The sequence below is a fragment of the Pelecanus crispus genome, chromosome 3 (assembly GCF_030463565.1).
Source record: "Pelecanus crispus isolate bPelCri1 chromosome 3, bPelCri1.pri, whole genome shotgun sequence".
NCBI lineage: Eukaryota > Metazoa > Chordata > Aves > Pelecaniformes > Pelecanidae > Pelecanus > Pelecanus crispus.
The window spans coordinates 50,583,658-50,605,931 of record NC_134645.1 but is presented as its reverse complement, the minus strand read 5'-3'; the positions used below and the strand labels follow the sequence as shown (position 1 = coordinate 50,605,931).

The 22,274-nt window shown below is 45.9% G+C and overlaps 1 protein-coding gene across 3 annotated transcripts in view; it reads right to left on the bottom strand.

Moving 5' to 3' along the window:
- The window catches only part of MEMO1 (mediator of cell motility 1), a 33,076-nt gene extending 16,598 nt beyond the window's left edge, over positions 1-16,478 (bottom strand). For all 3 annotated transcript variants that reach the window (XM_075707299.1, XM_075707300.1, XM_075707302.1), the window contains exon 1: positions 16,396-16,478. In XM_075707299.1, coding sequence (XP_075563414.1) covers positions 16,396-16,456 — 61 coding nt within the window. In that variant the 5' untranslated portion in view covers positions 16,457-16,478. The remainder of the gene's footprint in view (positions 1-16,395) is intronic.
- Between the last annotated feature and the right edge of the window lie 5,796 nt (positions 16,479-22,274).

The following is a 22,274-nucleotide window of genomic DNA, read 5'->3' as shown; positions in this document are numbered from 1 at the left end:
CTTCACCACCCTCACTGCAAAAAATTTCTTCCTTATCTCTAGTCTAAATCTATCCTCCTTTAGTTTAAAACCAGTAATCCTTGTCCTGTCACAACAGGCCTTGCTAAAAAGATTCTCCCCATCTTTCCTATAGGCCCCCTTTCAGTACTGAAAGGCCGCAATAAGGTCTCCCTGGAGCTTTCTCTTTTCCAGGCTGAACAACCCCAACTCTCTCAGCCTGGCCTCATAGGAGAGGTGTTCCAGCCCTTGGATCATTTTTGGTGGCCCTCTTCTGGACCCGCTCCAGCAGGTCCATGTCCTTCTTGTGCTGAGGGCTCCAGAGCTGGACACAGTACTCCAGGTGGGGTCTCACTGGAGCAGAGTAGAGGGGCAGAATCACCTCCCTCGACCTGCTGGCCACGCTGCTTTTGATGTAGCCCAGGATACGGTTGGCTTTCTGGGCTGCGAGCGCACATTGCTGGCTCACATCCAGCTTTTCATCCACCAGTACCCCCAAGTCCTTCTCCACAGGGCTACTCTCAATCCCTTCATCCCCCACCCTGTACTGATACCAGGGATTGCCCTGACCCACGGGCAGGACCTTGCACTTGGCCTTGTTGAACTTCATGAGGTTCACACAGGCCCACCCTCTTGAGCTTGTCCAGGTCCCTTTGGATGACATCTCGTCCTTCTGGTGTGTCAACTGCACCACTCAGCTTGGTGTTGTCTGCAAACTTGCTGAGGGTGCACTCGATCCCACTGTCTGTGTCATTGATGAAGATATTAAACAGCACTGGTCCCAGTACAGACCCCTGAGGGACACGATTTGTCACCCGTCTTCATCCGGACATCAAGCCGTTAACCACTACCCCCTGGATGCGACCATCCAACCAATTCCTCATCCACCGAACAGTCCACCCATCAAACCCGTATCTCTCCAATTTAGAGAGAAGGATGTTGGTGGGGGACTGCGTCAAAGGCTTTACAGAAGTCCAAATAGATGACATCCATTGCTTTTCCCTTGTCCACTGATGCAGTCATTTCATCATAGAAGGCCACCATGTTGTGCAGGTAGGACTTGCCCTTGGTGAATCTGTGCTGGCTGTCTCGAGTCACCTCCCTGTCCTCCATGTGCTTGAGCATAGCTTCTAGGAGGATCTGTTCCATGATCTTCGAGGCACAGAGGTAAGGCTGACAGGTCAGTTGTTCCCAGGGTCCTGCTTTCTTCCCTTTTTAAAAATGGGCACAACATTCCCCTTTTTCCAGTCAGCAGGGACTTCACCTGACTGCCATGACTTTTCAAATGTCATGGAGAATGGCTTGGCAACTACATCAGCCAATTCCCTCAGGACTCTGGGATGCATCTCATTAGGCCGCATAGACTTGTGTACATTCAGGTTCCTCAGGTGGTCTCAAACCTGATCTTCCCTTACAGTGGGAGGGGCTTTACGCCCCTGGTCCCCATGTTGTGGTCCATCAACTCGAGAGGGCTGAGGAGAGAGGTTGCTGGTGAAGACTGAGGCAAAAAAGTTGTTGAGTACCTCAGCCTTCTCCTCGACTGTTGGTACTAGGTCACCATTCTTGTTCATCGGGGGGGTATGCCTTCTTTATCCTTCCTTTTCTGGTTGACATAGCTGTAGAAGCCCTTCTTGTTATTCTTTACAACCCTCGCCAAATTCACCTCCAGCTGCGCCTTGGCCTTCCTGACCCCCTCCCTACACAACCAGGCAGCTTCCCTGTACTATTCCCAGGATACCTGCCCCTGCTTCCACTGCCTGTGCAGTTCCCTCTTGCTCTTTAGTTTGACCAGCATGTCTTGACTCAGCCATCCTGGTCTCTTCCCTTCATTGTCTGATTTCTTACACCTGGGGACTGAGAGCTCTTGTGCTCTATGGAAGGTGTCCTTAAAGATCTGCCAGCTCTGTTCCATTCCCCTATCTCTAAGGACCGTTTCCCAGGGGGTCTTCCTGACTAATTCCTTGAAGAGCTGGAAGTTTGCTCTCCTAAAATTTAGGGTCCTGACTGTACCCTTCACTTTTCCCATATCCCTCAGGAGTGTGAACTCCACCAATGTGTGATCACTGCATCCCACGCTGCCTCCAGTCTTGACGTCACCAATGAGCTCACTTGCATTGGTGACCATCAGGTCCAGTATTGCATCCCCTTGGGGAGGGGTGTCTATTACCTGGCTTATGAAGTTATCCTCAATGCATTCCAAGAATCTCCTGGATTGCCTACAGCTCACCGTGTTGCTTTTCCAGCAAATGTCACGGTGGTTGAATTCCCCCGGTAGGATGAGAGCCTGCAAGTGCAAAGCCTCCTGGAGATGGAGGAAGAAGGCTTCGTCAGTAGGCTCCCCTTGATCAGGCAGCCTGTAGTAGACACCAAACAGAAGGTTCCCCTTGTTGCCTCTGTCTCTGATTCCTACCCATAAGCTTTCAACCTGCTCGTGGCTGTTCTTCAGGGACAGCTCTTCACATTGTGTTGATTTCTTTATGTAGAGGGCAATGCCTCCGCCCCTCCTTCCTTGCCTGTCTCTTCTGAACAGCCTGTAGCCATCGATAGCCACATTCTGGTCACGGGATTCATCCCACCAAGTTTCAGTTCTGGCAATCAGGTCATAGCTTTCTAGCAGCACAGTAGCTTCCAGCTCTTCCTGTTTGTTCCCCATGCTGCGTGCGTTTGCGTAGAGGCATTTCATCTGGGCTGTTGGCTGTGTCGCCTTCTTAGTGGAACACCCCTTGTTTCCCTTGAGGTGTTTCACAGAGGTTTTCTTGTTGGCTCCTACTACCTCAAGAGCCCCCAGCTCATCTCCAGAAGACTTTGACTGTGCTGCAATGTCCCCAGCATGCCTCTCAGCAACAGGTTGAGGGCTCATAGTACCACCCCGTCCCTCTAACCATTGTGTACCATTGCACAGCTTGTCAAAGGCAAGCCTTGTATGTTTCCCCTCCCCCTTCACATCTAGTTTAAAGCCCTGTCAATGAGCCCCGCAAGCTCCTGAGCAAAGACATTCTTTCCCCTTTGAGAAAGGTGGCTCCCATTTGACGCCAACAAGCCTGGTGCCGTGTAGGCCGTCCCATTGTCAAAAAACTCAAAGTTGTGATGGTGGCACCAGCCACGGAGCCATGTATTAATACATTGGGTCCACCTGTTCCTTCCAATGTCACTGCCCACAACTGGAAGCAGGGAGGAAAAAATAACCTGTGCCCCAGATTCCCTCACTAACTGTCCCAAGGCCCTGAAGTCTCTTTTAATCGCCCTTGGGCTAGGCACTGCAACTTCATCACCACCCACATGGAAGAGCAGTAATGGGTAGTAGTCCGAGGGCTGTACCAGGCTGGGAAGTCTCCTAGTGATATCTCTGACCCGGGCTCCTGGGAGGCAGCAGACTTCCCTATGAGGAGGGTCTGCCTGGCATATTGGACCCTCTGTTCCCCTCAGAAGGGAGTCTCCTACAACTATGACCCATCAACAGGAAACAGTAGGAAAGTTTCAACCTCCTAGTCCAAGAAGTTCATTTATTGCACATCCAAACACACACTTATTGTTTCTTGCTCTGTGGACTGATGCACGTACCATTTCATCATTAGAAAGGATGGCTGCTGATCTCAAAAGAGAGGCTAACAGATGATTGATTCCTCTGGTAACCATATTTGCAGAATTCATAAGTAAAAAGTTAAGACAACGTATACCAACAGAGCCCGCTATGGGAAGATGACATAATACAAAGACCTTACATACTGACATGATAGCCAATGGCTATGGTATTTAGTCCTTTGTTATTATCAAGCAAGCATAAGAGCAGAACACAAAGTACACTCGAACCTGGAAAAACTGTAAATACACAGGAAAAAGCTAAAAGTGGGAAGACACCATGCTTATATTCATGCCTTAACAACTTCTGATCAATTAACATATACTATAAATACATAAACTTCTTGGCAACATTGAATAGTGGATTGACCGATTATCAAAATTAACTTTTTTTTTTTTAAACTAAATCCTGTACCTCAAGCGGCAAATATTCTCAATTCAATTAACTGTCAGGTGATAAAAATGCCTTCTAGAAATACAACATTAAAAAAATACATTTTGGTTATTTCCCATCACAAAGAAAATTTTTTGATGTAAAGCTGTTCCTGAAGAAGCAAGTCTGGCAGATACAGTGCAACATTCTTTATATTAAAGAACACAAAACAAACTTTCAAGTAAAACTCATTCAGCTGCTCTTCTTAGAAGTAACATGTCATTAGCAAAGAGAAAAACAGATGCACTTTTTTCAGTTGATACTATGCTTTTGACAGAACTGTATGTCAACAGAGTTTATCTGTAAAGTATGATGTAGTAAGCCATTTTTCTTCTACCATGCACACTGCAGATTTTTGTATCTTCCCCATGCAGTTGTAAAACCACCAACTGCCAGGAAAAGTCAAAACCAAATTAAATACCTGAAACTACTTCACAGCTATGTTGCAAACAGCCCAGATCTCAAGCGGACAGCTCTCCAAAGAGCTGACAAGAACTACAGAGAACTGGAGCAAAGACGTCAACTTTTGCAGAATCCAGTCAGTCACTCACCAGTGATAGCCAAAAAGCTTTCTCTAGAAAACCCAGGGGGTGTCAAAGCCACCATTTTCTATACAAAACTTAAATCCATGTGTTTCATGAAGAAAAGGACAACTTCTGTGGTTGTAAAGAACCCTACCTTCTTACATGAAGAGGGTGAACTAGTGCAGTGCCATTTCCCTAAGCCTATAATTACCTTGAATGCCTTAGTTGCTGTCTACAGCACTGCTGTAATACAGTAACTTTGTGAAATGATGAAATTGTCCAAAAAAGAAAAAAAAAAACCAAACAAAAACACACACCAATTTTGTTCTGCTGATTCTGTTGCTTGGGGAAATTACAAGCAGCAGAGACATGCAAGAGAGATAAGGATAATGACATCTTAGAAAATGGAGGCTGTTGGGGAAGCTAAGTAAAAATAAATAGATCTCTATTTCCATCCTTTTTCTAAGCTACTAGGAGACTAACAAAACAGTACTCTATTACAGTCTTACCACTTTTATTTTTTATATACTTGAATGAAGACACAAATAACTTAAAAATTTGACTTTGTAATTCTCCCAAAGTAGGTGGAAGGATAAAGTACTCTTTAGGACACTTTTTTTTTTTTTCCCCAAACACCCATTACCCAGAGACTTAAAACATGGCTCTGCCCCACCTGACCCCTTCTCCTCAAAGACAACGATCCACAGGCAGCACAACAGCAGAAGGGCCAGAACCTCTCAAGCAAGACAAGACAGCCTTGGGACTCTCTTCCCCAACAAGACACAGTGCTTGGCTTTCCTCCATCCCTTCTTTAGCAAGGATTTTTGATTAAGAAGGTGGTCAAGGTGATTTGTCTTTGGTTAAGACAAATCTGGTAACTTGGTGAACAGCTCAAAGACAAAGTTCAGAATCTCTGGTAATTTCCTAAAATATGATTGTTCAAATCTGGCCAAAACTTACGAACTTACAGTGTAGGAGCAAAGTAAGATGCCCGGGTTTGCTTAGTCTGCTATTGCAGACACGCTCGGACAAAGTAACAAACATTTTTTTTTCCTAGAGTCAGTAAAACAACAGATCTGTATGACCCAAGGGATGAAACTTCTGTCAGTGTTTATTTAAGGACCAGGTAACACATACGCTTTCAGATTTTCTTCCCTTTAATGCAACTACAAAGTGCCTTTTAAAATCATTAACTCTGACCTAATGTAAGTTCCCATATCAACTGATACTTATTTATACTATTTTAATAAAACATAATCAAATCTCTCTCTCCAAAGGACTAACAGAAAGAGAGAATGAAGAGTACAACACACCCCCCTGACCTTTTAGGTAAAGGAGGCGGGGGGCAGGGGCAGAAGTAAAACAGAACCCACATAAGCTGACAGGAGTATAGCCTACCTGCAGCTTCCTATGCTTACAAATAATTTAAGGGGGTTATTTTAAAACTGTAATTTTCTTGTTACCAAATTAGCATCAACTTTTTGTTGAAGTGTTCAGAGAGGTTTTTCTTCCAATCTCTGAAACACAGTAGTGCTTAAGGCTAAAGCCAAAATATTTGAACTGAATATACAAAATATAAATAAACTCACATTATCACATAGATATGCTCTGCCATATGGAATTATATTATAGGAGATGAGTAGCTTCTTCATGAAGAGCTCTATAAGTAAGTTTTGTTCATATGTAAATTAAGTTAAACTGGAAAAAAGTCTTTGCAAATAGTTACCGAGATAACTGCAGTAAATATCCATCTCCTAAGCCGAGAAGCATGGGCAAGGAATAGCGCTGCCACCTATGGATCCTCCCGCCACAGTGGTGGGAAGCAGGAGAGGTCCCTGCTGCCCCAGCTGAAGGTGGGACACCCAGCTTGAGAAAGCTGGCAGAGGACACCAAGCTGAGTGGTGCGGTTGACACACCAGAAGGACGAGATGTCATCCAAAGGGACCAGAACAAGCTCAAGAGGGTGGGCCTGTGTGAACCTCATGAGGTTCAACAAGGCCAAGTGCAAGGTCCTGCCCGTGGGTCAGGGCAATCCCTGGTATCAGTACAGGTTGGGGGATGAAGAGATTGAGAGCAGCCCTGCGGAGAAGGACTTGGGGGTACTGGTGGATGAAAAGCTGGACGTGAGCCAGCAATGTGCGCTTGCAGCCCAGAAAGCCAACTGCATCCCAGGCTGCATCAAAAGCAGCGTGGCCAGCAGGTCGAGGGAGGTGATTCTGCACCTCTACTCTGCTCCAGAGAGACCCCACCTGGAGTACTGCGTCCAGCTCTGGGGCCCTCAGCACAAGAAGGACATGGACCTGCTGGAGCGGGTCCAGAAGAGGGCCACCAAAATGATCCGAGGGCTGGAGCACCTCTCCTATGAGGCCAGGCTGAGAGAGTTGGGGTTGTTCAGCCTGGAAAAGAGAAAGCTCCAGGGAGACCTTATTGCGGCCTTTCAGTACTGAAAGGGGGCCTATAGGAAAGATGGGGAGAATCTTTTTAGCAAGGCCTGTTGTGACAGGACAAGGATTACTGGTTTTAAACTAAAGGAGAATAGATTTAGACTAGACATAAGGAAGAAATTTTTTGCAGTGAGGGTGGTGAAGCACTGGAACAGGTTGCCCAGAGAGGTGGTAGAGGCCCCATCCCTGGCAACATTCAAGGTCAGGTTGGACGGGGCTCTGAGCAACCTGATGTGGTTAAAGCTGTCCCTGCTCACTGCAGGGGGGTTGGGCTAGATGACCTCTAAAGGTCCCTTCCCACCCAAAGCATTCTACAATTCTATGATGAGCGCAATGGGGTTTTTAAGGCTAGCCCAGACAGATGGACAGAAAGCCTTACAGATGCAACTTTTGGATGCAGCAGTCAACACACTTTAGCATTAATACTGTAAGATCAGACCTTTTATTGATTAAAGGAAGATTAGGTGGCAAAATACGAGCTTCACCGAAGCACATACCATTAAGATGTGCATTTCAATCCTATGAAGTAAGGTATAAATATAGGTATGTAACTAAAGAATGCTGACATTATCTGTGGATATTTCACATCCTGTTTTATTTTGGAAACTGGCAGAGGTTATGCCAAATTAAAAATAATTGCAAGCACAGACCAAGACTCCTCCAGACACATTTATGGAAACAGCTACAGGCAGAATTTATTCAAAGATCTTGCCTAAAAGGATAAATTATTTTTACAATCAACATTATACCCTCACAAAACACTGTAGGAAGTAAGAAGGAATTCTTCCACGCTAAACGCATGCCAGTGTTACCCAATGAATAACAAGACAAAGACATCTGGTAGTCACACGCTTAGGTTCATCACCTCAATTTACAGCTGTCGCGGTCCAGGCTTTGTGGGTTAAGCCAAACCAGCACATTCTTTCCACAGCCAAGCTCACCTCGTCGCATGAGACAGAAGTGCCTATATGCCAAGTGTCAACACAACATAAGGGGAACTTGCTCCTTTCCCAACAGCCACCATTACTAGTGCTAACTGAAAACTTAGCTTTTCAGATTGGCAAGGAAGACACGGTGCTTGCTCCAAAACCTCAGCCTCAGTAAATGCTGCTTCTACTGGAAGAGCATAAGCCTCAGCCAAAATTCTGAGCAGCACCAGGGAAAACTGCTCAGGTCTCCTTCAGCTGCACGTGTACAGCACTTGCAGCAATGCAAGTAATGCTGGAGCACAATAACAGTAATGATGCAGTCCCCAGGTTTTACACTTTTACTTAACAGCTTTTACTTGTCTAAGCATGTCTCCTGCCCTATAGGAGCTAACATTTTTCCCTGAGCCTTACTCCTTTTATCTTTTCATTACCTTTATCCATTGATGAAAAAGTCTACACCTCAAAAATACTTCTAATAAATATTACAGTGCAAAGTAAATAAGTCTTTATTTTTGTAGAGTATTAGAAAAATGAGTGTAAGTAACAGTGAAACCTTGGGGGCTGGCACACAATTAGTTTAGTAACTGGAACTAAGGGAACTCCTGTATCCACAACTCTGAAGGTGAATCCAAAACATTTAATTCAATTGTCAGGCAAACTCCAATCTGAAATGTGACAGAGGACTAAGTAGTTTCTCTTCTTAGTTAAAATTGCAGCAAGTGTGATTGTTTTAGTGAACACAGGTCCCACTTGAAAAAAAATCTTTGTTTCTCACTGCAACAAAAGCCAAATCCAAATCCTTGAATAAAGAACAAGTTTTATCTGTGCAAAGACCAGGATGTGTCAGGAATAGAAGGTGATTTCCAACAACTTGTGTTGATGAGCACATTCTCTACTGCTAGCATATACTCTCTTCCAATACTGAATACTGAAGAAATGGTGAAAGCAGCCTATAAGCAAGGCAGAAATTTACTTATGCAAACTAGAGGACTGGGGGAAAAAAAAAATTAAGACACAAATAAAGATTACACCAATGCTACATAAACTCTTATTATACACATTGTAAGATGAACATAAACCAGCAGGTAATGTTTGAATGGGGGAAAATAAAACTGAAGCCACAACAGAAACATTGAAATCTGCTTTGGTGGCAGTTCTCACTTGCATGTCCCAGTTTTCCAGTATTCCACTAGCTCTTTTATTTCCTTCACTGAAAGTTATTAGGAAATAAATCATCAAACTATAACTCCACTTGTTAAGAATATCAAACAACATGCACCTACCTAGCTTTATAAAATACCTTCCCAGTTAGGTCATTCAGAGATCCAAACAAATGACCTTCTGTTTTATAGCTCTCAGGAACTGATTTTGGCTCTAATACATGCTAAATGTAACCTGAATTTCTGAAAGTATTCACTAGGTGATACTTGCAGGCCTATTTTAATACCAGGACTGCACCAAATATAAAGCTTTTTTCCAATTCCAGTTGTACAGTAAAAGTTGAATCTACATTCTTGACTTGGAATATCTTGATTCTGACTGTATTTAAGTGATTCAGCTAGAAATAATAACCTGTATTATAAAAATAAAACTGTATTTTAAATTATTCCAGCATGCTTTTGCAGCATACAATGTTAAATAATACAGTCTGCATATTAATATTGTGCTCCATGATTAATTCATAAAAGAGCCAGCAATGACACATCCACTTTCCCCATAAAATGTCTAAAAAAGATAGAAGACCAAAGGGAGAGAAACATTACAGTTAGTATTTAACACTGCACAGAAAATACTTACAAATTTGCAAGACACTATGACTAGTTGTTCACAGATTGTAAGGTAAGAACTTAAGTTAATAGTTGTATTTGCAATGCTCCAGCTAATGTCACAACATTAAGATTTCATGATCAGTACATTAATTATCCCGCTACTGCAGAAAGCTCTTTCCACTACAACAGAAATCAGGTCAAAACTTTCTCTCATTTCAGTGACCCTCAGATGCTTTTTACATTTTTTCCTGGATCCATTTGTCCGTGACCATCTACAAACAACATTGTGATTCATTACTTGTATGTTACATTTATGAATGAGCCATGATGAGTTATTCCAATTCTGGGGAACACGCCAGGGCTCTTGGCACACCAGAGTTAAGCACTTTCAAAAAAGTCTCTTTTATGATATAGTGACCATCTTCCTCAACCCCACGTCTGCATTCATAGTCTAACAACACACAAGACTGCACGCATTATTTCCTTCTAGCCACTTCAGCTACTGCACGGACTCAGATCCAACATGCTACAGAGAAGGGTTTCTGCTCTAAGTTAAGGTAGGATGCAGCCACTCTGAGGGTCAGGGAAAGACATCGCAGCAGCTGTGTTTGCCCTCAGAAACCATGGCCAGCAGGCCTGGTGAACAGGTTACACACACTCAGCAACATCATGGCAGAGCAGAAACAGCTGTAACCAATGCACGCACTGTCTCTGACGCTTATGAGAAGTTCCAGCGTGTGCCAACAAGCACACGATTGCCGTGATTACATCATTATTCATAAAAATGGACACTTTCATGTCACTCTACAGGGCCCCCAAGCCCCAGAAAGTGCAAGTGAGAAAAGCTGTACTATCTCAGAATCGCACTGCTATTGCACATTGAAGCTGGCTACCTCAAATTGCTATTAACAGAGAGTGAGTGGGTTTTAGCACCAGAAGAATCAGTATTTGGTACAAAGGCAGTAAAAGGCATTAATGCAGGTCTTATTGGGGATTACAAAGGAGTAGAAGAGACTGCAAACGTGCTAAAAGAGTGGCCAATTTTGAGAGAAATGTAATTTCTTAACAAATTGTTCATGGAACACATCTGCCTTTTCGTTTGTTTTCTGATCTGCAGAATTTCTTCGAAGTATAATCCCTTCCAGCTGACCTAGACACCATCATGCAGACCTCAGCCCAAAAGCCAGGGTCTGAATATCCCTGGCCACATGACAGCCAGTTATTCGGAAGTTCTGGCATTTCTTGTCCAAACAAGTTAGAAGCTTACCCTTAGAAATGCTAGCAACAAGATTTCAGGGCCTACCTCCTTTGGGGTTCTTTTACTTACAAGCCGGAGCAGCAGAAAACCAACTCTGAGCACAAGAGTACCATGAAGTTTAACTATCTTAAACTCTCTTCAAACAAATGTGGAGACAGACTATTTACTTGGCTCATCATAAAAAACAGCTTTGAAGGCAATAAGCGCAATGGCCTTTCAAGTCAACGCAGCAATTACTCTGCCAACTCACATTTGCATCAATAAGCATATGGAAATTAAGGTTCTCCTAGTTCAAACGACTTGGCATAGGCTACCAGAAAGCACGCCTCTGACCACTATGGCTTGGTCAAGGAAAACAGAGAAATAAGCCATACCTAATACAACGACAAACTCATTTTGCAGGTCACATTACAGATAATGTAGTATCGTTATTCACACATGCTCTCAATTCGATTTTACTCACATGATTTGGAATAGCTTATGAAAAACACTGTGTGTTTTGTCTGTATCAGCATGCCACTGACTGGGGAAAAGTTGAGACAAGAAGATTTAGCAAACACTTTCTTAAAGAGTGGTACAGTATTCAATTAGCACTTCCAGTAGTCAGGCAAGGCAGGCCAGCTGCCAGTGAATAAACCATGTTCAGTGTCCTAATGTGTGATATCTCACTTGTAATGGCATGCTATACAGGAAAAAAAGATGCAGATATGCTAATGTTTATTTTCATTTCAGGAACGTATGGATTGATTCCCCACAGAACTGCCCAGCACTTACAGAACCTACTCACATGGAGGAGTAAATCCAGAGTGAGCCTCCACACCCTGTCCTGCAAACAGCCCATGCTCAGGATAGCGCGTCATACCCGTTACATTTCAGCTCCTCCTTTTCTATCTAGGAACGTATCTGTCCTTCATTCAAAATCATGGAAAATTGTGCCATTTTTGTTTCAAGTTGTCCTTAATCATCCCCCTCCTCCTGCTGGTCAAAATCAATTTCTCAAGAGGTCTGGATGCTAGGTGGTTAAATTAACCCAGCAGGAGTGGGACTTTCTTCCAAAAATAAATTGGATTGTAATATTTTTCACCACACAGTGATACTTTTTCTTTTTTTAAAACAATCTATATGATAGCAGTGCAACAGTGTGATACTTCTATTTACATGGTATGCCATTATCTCATTTTTGAAAGTGTTTTTAGCAGCCGCCATGCACCAGGCCGCTAGTCCACAGAAGCAATGGCATGCCACATACCGTTTTTAACTTTTTTTAAAAGCAGACATATAGATTAAGGTCTGCAAGTGAAAAAATAGATTATTTAGACCAGTGGCCTACTACCGGCAATGGTCATAGCACTGTTTCAGTTTGGAAGCTGAGCTATAAAGCTTCCCATATTCAGTGCTGCTGCTAAGTAGGAGGAGGAACAACTGACTAAATGGACTTCATTGTTAGTTTGCTGCCAGACAAATGCTCCACAAGTCCACATCTAAAGTCCATTAAGATGCTACGTGGACTGATGTGGAATGAACATGAACTTCCCCACACCAAGAATTCTAGAGGAAAAGATATGATGATAATTTTGGTCAAATTTTTCATACTGAACTCAACTGGAAAAACTTCTTAAGGAACTTCCTTTTAAAATTTTCTTTACAACAGCACATTAATGGATAAAGAACACATGGGAAGTTAAATGCTAACACCACCATGAGGCCCATCTTTCCCTCCCCCTCCCCACCCCACTTCTCAGCTTCATCAAGTGAGTAGGAAGCAGTGAGCTTTCTGCCTGGGACCTCACTTTCCCTCCAATAACAACAAAGTTGTTTACTTATAGTTAGATGTGACATTCTAACATGTGAACATGTCTGGATGTGCATAATTGCACAGCCAGTCTCACCTGCTCTAAAACATTAATTAGCATCATACAATTAGGTGATGTATTCGCACTAGAATGCAGTGCATGTTTATATTTTCCAAGGCAGAAACTAAGCAGCACATATGCCATAGCTGGAGAAAATAGGGGAGTGAGGGTCTACTTTCATCTAAAGCAATTGCTGCCCCACAGAAATGAGCAGTCTCTAAAGAAGTGGTATTTCTTCTAAACCCTCTTACACACATTGACCCTCCATTAAGAGTAGCAGCTCTCTCTTACTTGGTTGTGGCTTCACCTCTGATATTGCCTCCACTCCTGGAGTGCAGAGGAGCCAGCTAATCCAGTTCAAGGATATCCTCTGGCCACAAAAGCTGTTTTGCATTCTGGATCCATCCTTTGTCCTCTTCTCCCTCAGCCAGCTTCAGCCCTTCTTTCCCAGGGCTAACTTCTACAGCCAGATCTCACAAATACAATTTTTTTAAGCAGAGCAATGCGTGCGCTATTTTTGCGGCCAACCCCCCTGCCCCAATCCAGGATGCCATGCATCATCCTGGATGTTTTGTTGATGTTTTACCCTCAGGTACCAGGCACCTTGGGATAAACTGCCACTTAAAAACCTCATCCTCAACAGCCTCTTTAAAAGGCTTTCAGTCATGATGATTTTGAACACATCCTTCAAAAAATCATGTTTCTCATTACCCTTTCAGACAGTGTCATCTTAACCATGGAGCAGGATAAAGGTTTCCAGAGCATCTGCCTGCCCTGTGTAATCAAACTCAGCTCTGTAGAAAGAGAGCAGTTTTCAGGAAACAGGAAGATTAAATGCTAACCAGTTTATATATAACCCAGCAAATCGCTTCTGTGCCGAGACGGTAAGCACGAAGAGAGTAGGTAGGAGGACTTGACAACACAGTCCCTGGAGAATCAAGGGAATGCACTGAAGAACTATCACAATTCAAACTCTAATCCCTGCCTCAGCTCCATCCTTGGAGCTATGCAGGTTGAAACCACGTGGTAAAATCCAGACTTTCTTCAAGTAGTACAAGTGAGGAAACGAGCCTATGTTACAAGTTTGAAATCGCAGCTGACCTGTGAGTTTGGCCTAAAAATACAGGAAGATTTAAAGTTAAGTCTACAGTGAACACATACCCTCTTGGTCCCCATTTGTTTCCTCTTGAGTTTTGATGGACCCTCCCAAATGGCACACAAAAACTAGCTTCCAAGTAACAAATACTGGGTAGTCCCTGTCTTGCTGAACAGGGAGAATTCCTGCTCTCACATACCCTACGTAAACAACACAAGATAGTTCTATAGGAAGAGACACAAATAATGCTCTTTTCTTGTTTAAGGAAAACCTACAAAGGAAAACGAAACACACTTCCCAAAACTCCAGCCTATGCAACACCAACCACTTATCCCCACCACACACACTGTAACAGTTACTATTTAACTTGTCAGAAGTACAGTCACCATAACTCGTTACAACACGATTCAGTTTGGGTTTTTTTCATGCAGTGTAAGTGTCTGGGCAACCATCCCACACCTCCTCAATAAGCAATACCCAGAGGGCTGCCCAAAAAGCAACAGGAGCAACATGCGTTTGGATGTCCTATTACAGACAAGTAGTACTGGCTGAACTAGTCACACAGACTTACCAGGGTGTAGTCTAAAAAAATTACGCACTGAATTTGTATAGAAAAAAAACCAGCCAAACACAGCATCATGCCTCTTAAATTTATGAAAAAAAAATTAAAATTTTTATTTGCAAGTATCCGGCAGTAACTTGGTATGAAGTCCAATACCAAACACACTACAAAATTGATGTGTAAGGTCATCTAGTCATTCCACACGGCAGATCAATTTTCTGCCTTATTCATAAATGAAAATATGAACAGCACAAGCAAGCTGGGAAGTGTTACCACAAAGCTTCAATGTTTTGCTGTCTTTGCACATGTTTAATCTATACCTTTTACAGGTTTTTGCTTGCTGTCTGTAAACAGAGTACTACCCACCTTTCTAGACCACTGGAAAAAACTGTAATTGCAAGCTATGGATGCTGGATGAAAATTTGAGACCAGTTTTGTAATGGACACAACAGTTAATGTTTGGAATATTAAACTCGGAAGGAAAACAACCATCCTCTATTGTCTCAAAACTGCCTACCCACCACTTGAAGCCCAGCCATTTATCTCACAATCTGCCTCTTCCTGTGTTATCCTCCTCCTCGTATTTCTTTTCCTCCCTTTCAATTTTGCCTCATACCTTGTTCATTAATTTGTGGGGGTGAGGGGAAACTGCACCTACTACAGCCAAGACAACTGTATGACTTTTCACATCTAGTTCTTCTAAAATGTCAGTTTAGGATCCTGAATGCATATCTCTCTATTTTTTTTTAAATTGTATCCCTTCCCTCAAATTGTATCCCTTCCCTCCCTCTGAACTATTCTTTTTGACAGCCTCTTGTTCATCTAAGCTTGGTCACCTGCCGTTTTGGAATGATCTTTACTCCCGAGGCCAGTAAAAAACCATCCCTTACAAATCTCCTTATTAACAGCTCTGAAAATACAGATGTGCCTCCGATCCACGACAGCAGAGTTCTGCCCCCAAACCCAACAAAACTGATTTCCAAACATATGTGTTACCAAGCCATTATTACAGGTTTCTGTCTTTTTTGGGGAGGGTGAGGGGAGAGGTAGTTCTCCCTTCAACGCACCGTGTCTTTCTTCTTTTTCTGCAAATACTATATTTTTAAATGGACAGAGCCCATTCTGTACTACTGTTTTGTAACTTTTCATTACTACTAGAGAAAGTGCTCTGAAAGAAAAGACAGAAGCTCATCTCGGACTACAAGAAATGAAATAAACCTTATTTCCCCCCCCCCACCCCATCACCTGCCTTCTTAACCCTGCAAAGCACCCCAGACGTCGTGCATTCTCCGGGGGGGGGGGGGGGGGGCGGGTAACAAAAAAACCCCAAACAAGCAGAACAGCACTCCAAAATACCGAAATCTATCCGCGTGCTCTTACACCGATTAAGTGCAACATTCGGTGCGAGGCACAACACAGGGGCTGGCCCTGCCACCACTGCCTTGAGACATGAAGCTACAGCCAGGCGCACCTCTGAAGCAGGGGCAGGCACACCAGAAGCACCCGGGGGGCCGGTCCAGCCCTCGCCACGCTCCAACACCCGTTTTCCGGCGAGAGGCACCGCTGCCCCGGTGCAGGCAGCCGAGCCGGGCCGGGCCGGGGGGGGGGGGCCGCGGCGGCAGGCCGGTCGCTCAGCTCGCCGAGACACACGCTGCGGCCACCGGGTGCACAGCGGCACCCCCGCCCCGGCTCCGGCCGCCCCGGCCTCCCGGGCCGCTCTCCACCGGCAGCCGGGCCCGGCAGCCACCCAGACCCGCACCCGCTCGCCGGGCCCGGGAGGGCCGCGGCCCCCGGTCCCCCGCCCGCCATGTGCCGGCCGCGCCGGCGGGGGCGGGGCCGGCGGCCCCTCCCCGCGCCCGGTACCGGCGCCAGCCCAGGCCGCGGCCCCGGCGGCGGAAAGTGCTGATTCAGCCCCCGCCCCCCGCCGCGCTGCGGGCCGCGGCGCCGGTACCTGAGGCTGTGTACCAGCTGCCGGCGTGGCTGGCCTCCCGGCAGAGCACCCGGTTGGACATCTTGGTACCGGAGCCGCCTATGGTGTTCGGGGGAGGCGGTGGGGGACGGGCCCGGCCGCGGCGGCGGCGCTGCTCCCCCTCCTCCCCCGGCACGGCCCGGGCCCCGCGGGCGGAGGCGGCGCTGCCGGCGGCGCCTCCGGGCGGGCGGGCGGGCGGCGAGCGGGAGGGGGGCGCGCGGAGGCGGCGGGCGGGGCGGCGCGGGCCGGGGCCGCGTTGCCGGGCTCGGCCGCAGGCGGTCGCCCCGCGGGGGGGGGGTGCGGAGGGGGGGCGCGGGGACAAAGCCGGAGGCCGCCGCCGCCGCCGCCAACTCCGCGCTGGCAGGTGGGGGGCGCGAAGAGAAGGAGGCCGCGGCAGCGACTGGGTTTGGCCCGGCTCGGCTGCCGTGGACTAGGGGCCGCACGGGCGCCGCTCCCCCATTGGGCACGAAAGCAAAAGCCTCGCCGCCATTGGCCGCCCTCCCTCGCCGTTCCCGCCCACCGCTTTGACAGGCCCGGAACGGAGCGGCGCCGCCTCGTGGGGGGGGGGGGGGGGGGAGAAGGCGGGGTTCGGAGGGAGCGTCCCCCTCGGATTGGCCGGCCGCGTTGCCGTGGCGATCGCTTCTGGCCTCGCTGATTGGCGGGGCTGTGTCTCCGTGGTGGAAGGGAAGATTAGGAGCGCAGGTCAGATGAGGGGAGGCCGGTCCGGGGGGCGGTGGGGCGAGCGGGGGCCGAGGGGGAGCTCCGCTCCGCTCCGCCCCGCCCCGCTCCGCCCCGCCCCGCGCCCCCCTTCCCCCCCGCCCCGGCTGGCGGTAGCGGTTGCCCTCACGCGGCGCCGCCGTGGGGGCGCGCGGCCGCCGGGCCCCCTCCGCGCCCCCGGCCCCTCCGGCTCGGCGGGGCGGGGGGCGGCCGAGGGGCGCGGAAGCGCGGCCGGCTGCTGGAGCCCCCCGCCTGAGGCGGCGCGGCGGGCCCCTGGCTCACCGGCCGGGGCAGGAGGTGAGGGTGGGCGGTGGTTTTGGGAGCGAAGCGGCGCTTTCTGGGGCCTGGGGTTGCCCCCTTGCTGTGAGGGGCGCGCAGTGCAGCCTCCGGGGCCCCCTCCGCCTCCCCCGTCCCCGGTGCGGGCTGTGGCGGCAGGTCGGGGTTGGAGGGCCCGAGGGGCAGAGCATCGTTTCCCAAAGGCGGCGGTTTCGGGCCGAGAGAACGGGGATTTTGCGGGGCTGCCGCTCCTGGTTTCTGAGCCAGCACGGTTGCTTTCCTATGCCTCCCTGCCCGTACCATTACATCTTTGGTACCGTGACATGGTTTTGGGAGTACACTTGTGTAGAAGTCCCCGCTTCGTTTCAGCTTAATTCTTCCCCACCTCTTCAATTTTTTTTTTTTTTTTTATTAGCTTGATGAATGGACTGCTGCCATGGAGACATCAAGCACAGCTCTGAATAGCTCATAAGGCAGAACTGGAAAAGGGAGTATGGCCAGTACAAAAGGGGGGAAGGGAAAAAGCAATTTTAGCCACTGACGTATGAGATGCAACCAGGAGGGAGGGAAGCCACAACAGGAGAGACGAAGGGTTGCAGCCATTAACGTATTCAGACTGACTGATGCTTTGTGAGGTGGAAAATGTATGGGCCAGGTCAGGAAACACATTCCCTTCCATTTTGTTCTTCGAAAAGTCCTACAGCCAGTTACAAATGCATACAAAATACAGAGCTTTTTTCTTTAAACAGTAAAACAAAGAAAACGGCGGGGGGGACAAAGGCATTTTTACAGTAAGTCTTGAAGATCAAAAAGGCTCGTGCTGCAGAGGAATGGCTGATGTCATTTTTGTCAGTGAGGATCCTCCTCTGCACCCATGACACTGGCCTCCTGATGCAGCTGAGGGGCAATAAAGGACTGGAGTCTCCAATTAATAATATTTGTAATAGGTTGTCATGAGGAAATGGGGCCTGACTATTCCAACAAGTGTCTAATGTTTTATGTAGCGTTCATTGCTTTATCTGTCCTTACAGTATTCCGTTGTTACTTTACAAATAGAATGTTGAAAAAGGTTAATGTGGGTTATAACTGCTGCCTAGACTGGAAGAACTATCCTACCTGACTGCTTTAACATAAAACTATATTGGCAGTTGTGATACCCATTTATAACCCCCAAATCTTTCACATAAACTTCAGTACTGGAAATAGTTCCTGAACTGACTACTAATCCCTCAATAAAGTTAACTAAATCAGCAGAGGATAAATTTTACACCATGGGGAAAAATAAATATTGTGACTATATACTTACAAAAAAGGTCATGCCAACATACAGTTCAAGTTTTTGATGCACCATTGTCCCACCATCCACCAAGAACAGTTAGAGGAGGCTGCTAAGAGGAACATCTTACGGGAAGTGGAGGTTAAAATAATTTTTAATTATCTGGTATTCCTTTCTACCATTTAGAGGAAGAACTTTCATCTCCTCTAAGCACTTCCCCTCCAATGAAAATATGAGAACTTCTGTCGTGGTTTAGCCCCAGCCAGCAACTAAGCACCACGCAGCCGCTCGCTCACTCCTCCTACCCCGATGGGATGGGGGAAAGAATTGGAGGAGTAAGAGTGAGAAACACTCCTGGGTTGAAATAACAGTTTAATAATGGAAATAAAGTAAAATAGTAATGATAATAAGAACAGTAGAATAATAATAATAATAATAATATACAAAGCAAGTGATGCACAATGCAATTGCTCACCACCTGCCGACCGATACCCAGACAGTTCCCGAGCAGTGATCGCTGCTCCCCAGCCAACCCCCCTCAGTTTCTATACTGAGCATGATATCATATGGTATGGAATAGCCCTTTGGTCAGTTTGGATCAACTATTCCGGCTGTGCCCCCTCCCAGTTTCTTGTGCACCTGGCAGAGCATGGGAAGCTGAAAAGTCCTGGACTAGCATAAGCAGTACTTAGCAACAACTAAAAACATCAGCGTGTTACCAGCATTCTTCTCCTACTAAATCCAAACCACAGCACTATGCCTGCTACTGGGAAGAAAATGAACTCTATCCCAGCCGAAACCAGGACAACTTCCAAGTGGTAATCTAGACCGTTTAATGAGTAAGGACATTTTATAAGTACTTTCTTCTGGGTTTACTACCTTTCTTTATGTAGCGGTTTCTTCCTCTTCAGCTTACCTTTTAAAATTTCTTAAATATATTTCTTTTTTTTGTTGTTGCTGCATATCTCTTGGGCCAGATCCCTTTTGTCCATTTGCTTCCTTTTTAAGTTTCATTCTCCCTTAATCTTTCTTTGTGTGAAGTTTCTCACCTAGATTAGGTGTAGATTAGGATGAAGTTTTTACTTCATGTAACGTGAACATAGTATCCGTATAGATGCAGAGGAACAACTGCAGCTCAGTGTTAGCAGGTCATAGACAGCACAGGCTTTTTTGCTAATCCTTAGATTGTGGCACATGCCACAAACACCGTGGTAGCCTGTTTTCTGGTGAATCTCTGTCCTTCTCTGTTATCCACTAGCACTCTCAATCCAGAGCCCAGTGAAGCTGGAGGACGTCCTCCTCAGTTTCTGCCTGTTCCTGCCAAAGCTTGTCATCCATAGTACTGCTGGAGGAATTTCTGCTGTTTCCACTGGCAAGGGTGACAGTAGGATTTTTTTTCTTTGTTCCCTATCACATGTGGACATAATTCCACTGAGCAGCATTTAGTGATTTGTGGGTTCCTCTTTTTAAACTTCTATCACCTCCTGATCATGGGTTGTTTCTTTGTTTAAGGGCCAGTGACACGCTCCCTCAGCACCACATAATGTAAGTGAAAGAGGCAGAAACAGAAATGCAGGCAGCTCTTCAGTTAAATAGAAGAAGATGGTGGTGCCAGGCTTCCTGGTGCTCAGGACATGGAGGTATGGAAGTGTTCCAGCCACAGGCTGAGAAACTGGGCTCAGCTTTCAGTGAATGCTGTGAAGCATGGGTTAAGTTGGGAGATCCTCCTCCTTTGTCTGTAATTCCTCTGAGCACTGTTTGTAAGGGGAGAACTAACAGGAGCACTTACCTGTTCACAGCTAGTTCAGTCATTTTTCCCTGTGGTGTAGGGGAGGGTTGACACAATGCATGGATGATCCCCCAAGTCAGCACACCCTTGAAGCACAGACCACTGCTACACATCTGTCTGCTGACAGTTTGTTCCTTACTTGGAAGAAAAGCATGAAGGCAGATTGTGGCAAGAACAACTTGCCAGTTAGTGTGCCCTTAGCATGCAGGGTTTTCCTTGAGCAACATCTGGTGCCCAGCTTGGGTGGCACATCTTCAGCTGGCCCAGCTTTCAAGGTCTGTCACTGTCTTGGGTTTTGCTCTCATCCTCTTGCACATGGTTTATTTTACCTTCTTTCCTATCATGTTTTTCACATTGTCCACTTCCTGTCTCCTCCCTTCTCAGGAAGCTGTTCACTGCCACTGTTTTTCTCTTTACAAACTGTCATTCTCCATCTGAGGAACCTGCTGTTCCTAGTGGTCCTTCCTTCTACTGTTAAAAGCAGGCCCCCCCAAACTTCATAGTACTTACAAAGGAAATATCTCCACTTCCTGTATAATGTAGTAGCATGTGAGGTAATTTCAGTGGGTAATTATTCATCTTGTAAATACCTCAGCGTACACCAGAGAAAAAACGCAGCCATATGCTCTCCAGGAGATAATTCTCAACCATCCAGCAGCCTTTTATCAATGTAGGCTCCTCTCAGCAAACTGGTTTGTCATGCACAATTGCAAAGCAAACTTTGAGAAGAGAGGGAAAAGCACGTTGGGAGGAAGAATATGACACATTCCTAGTCAGTGTTGCACTAGCACTGCTGTACTGCCCTGTAGTTATTCACACAGCATTTACATTTTAAGTCTTCACTTAAAACTGTATTTGAATAATGAACATCAGCAGAAGCGGTGCTGATACTTCCTTAATCATGGTAAAATGCTTCTTTCTGTAACAGCTGGCATTCTGTAGTTCTGTGATCTAGGCTATGTAGTCACTTTTAAAATGAACTGACTTTGAAATAGAATAGGGAACACAAGCTAAAGCTTGGCTAAGAATAATCTGTTACGTAATTAGTACAATGATAAGATTAAACCAGAACCTGTGTTCTATCAAGTATGGTAGGCATAGGGATTCTTGTGTTCATCTGTTTCCTTTCCAACCTACTGGTTTCAACTGCTTGCATCTTTCAGAATTTTTCAGATTTTTCATTTGTTTGAAAGCAGCTGTTCTATTTCTAGAAAGTCTGATGGGGAGAGAGAAGTTCTTTTGATCAGACTACATTTACAACAGCGACAGCACTTCAGAAAATAAAATGGATAGCTCAAAGACCTGTACTGATTTTGGAGAAAGTTCTTGATAAATTGGAGATGCAAAAAAAAAGATCTGGCAAGTCAAACTGTATTTTTAGGGGGCAGCAGGCTTCAGAATATGCGGATGTAGAACCCTTTGATCAGAATTGCTTTTAGTGAGAAATCCTTTCTTCTGTCACTGTCCCCTTCAAGGTAAAAGATAATGTTCTTGGTGGAAGCATTTGAAAAGGCAGACGTCAAAATACTGCATATGAGTCATATACAATTCTTTCACAGTTACTGAATAGTAACTTCTGGATATTGGATCTAAAATAGCCATCTTGGAAGTTGTGCTGTGATGTTCACCAGGTATTCCGTTTTATTTTCTGCTTCATTTTACTGCCCTTCAGAGCATATACTGACTCAGTTACCGAGGGCAGTGTGGAGAAAACTGAAAAATAATTGTTCAAAAATCAAGAGATAATGGCTTTCAGCTACTTAGCAATGGCCTGTCATACATCTAAAGTTGCCATTTTCATTT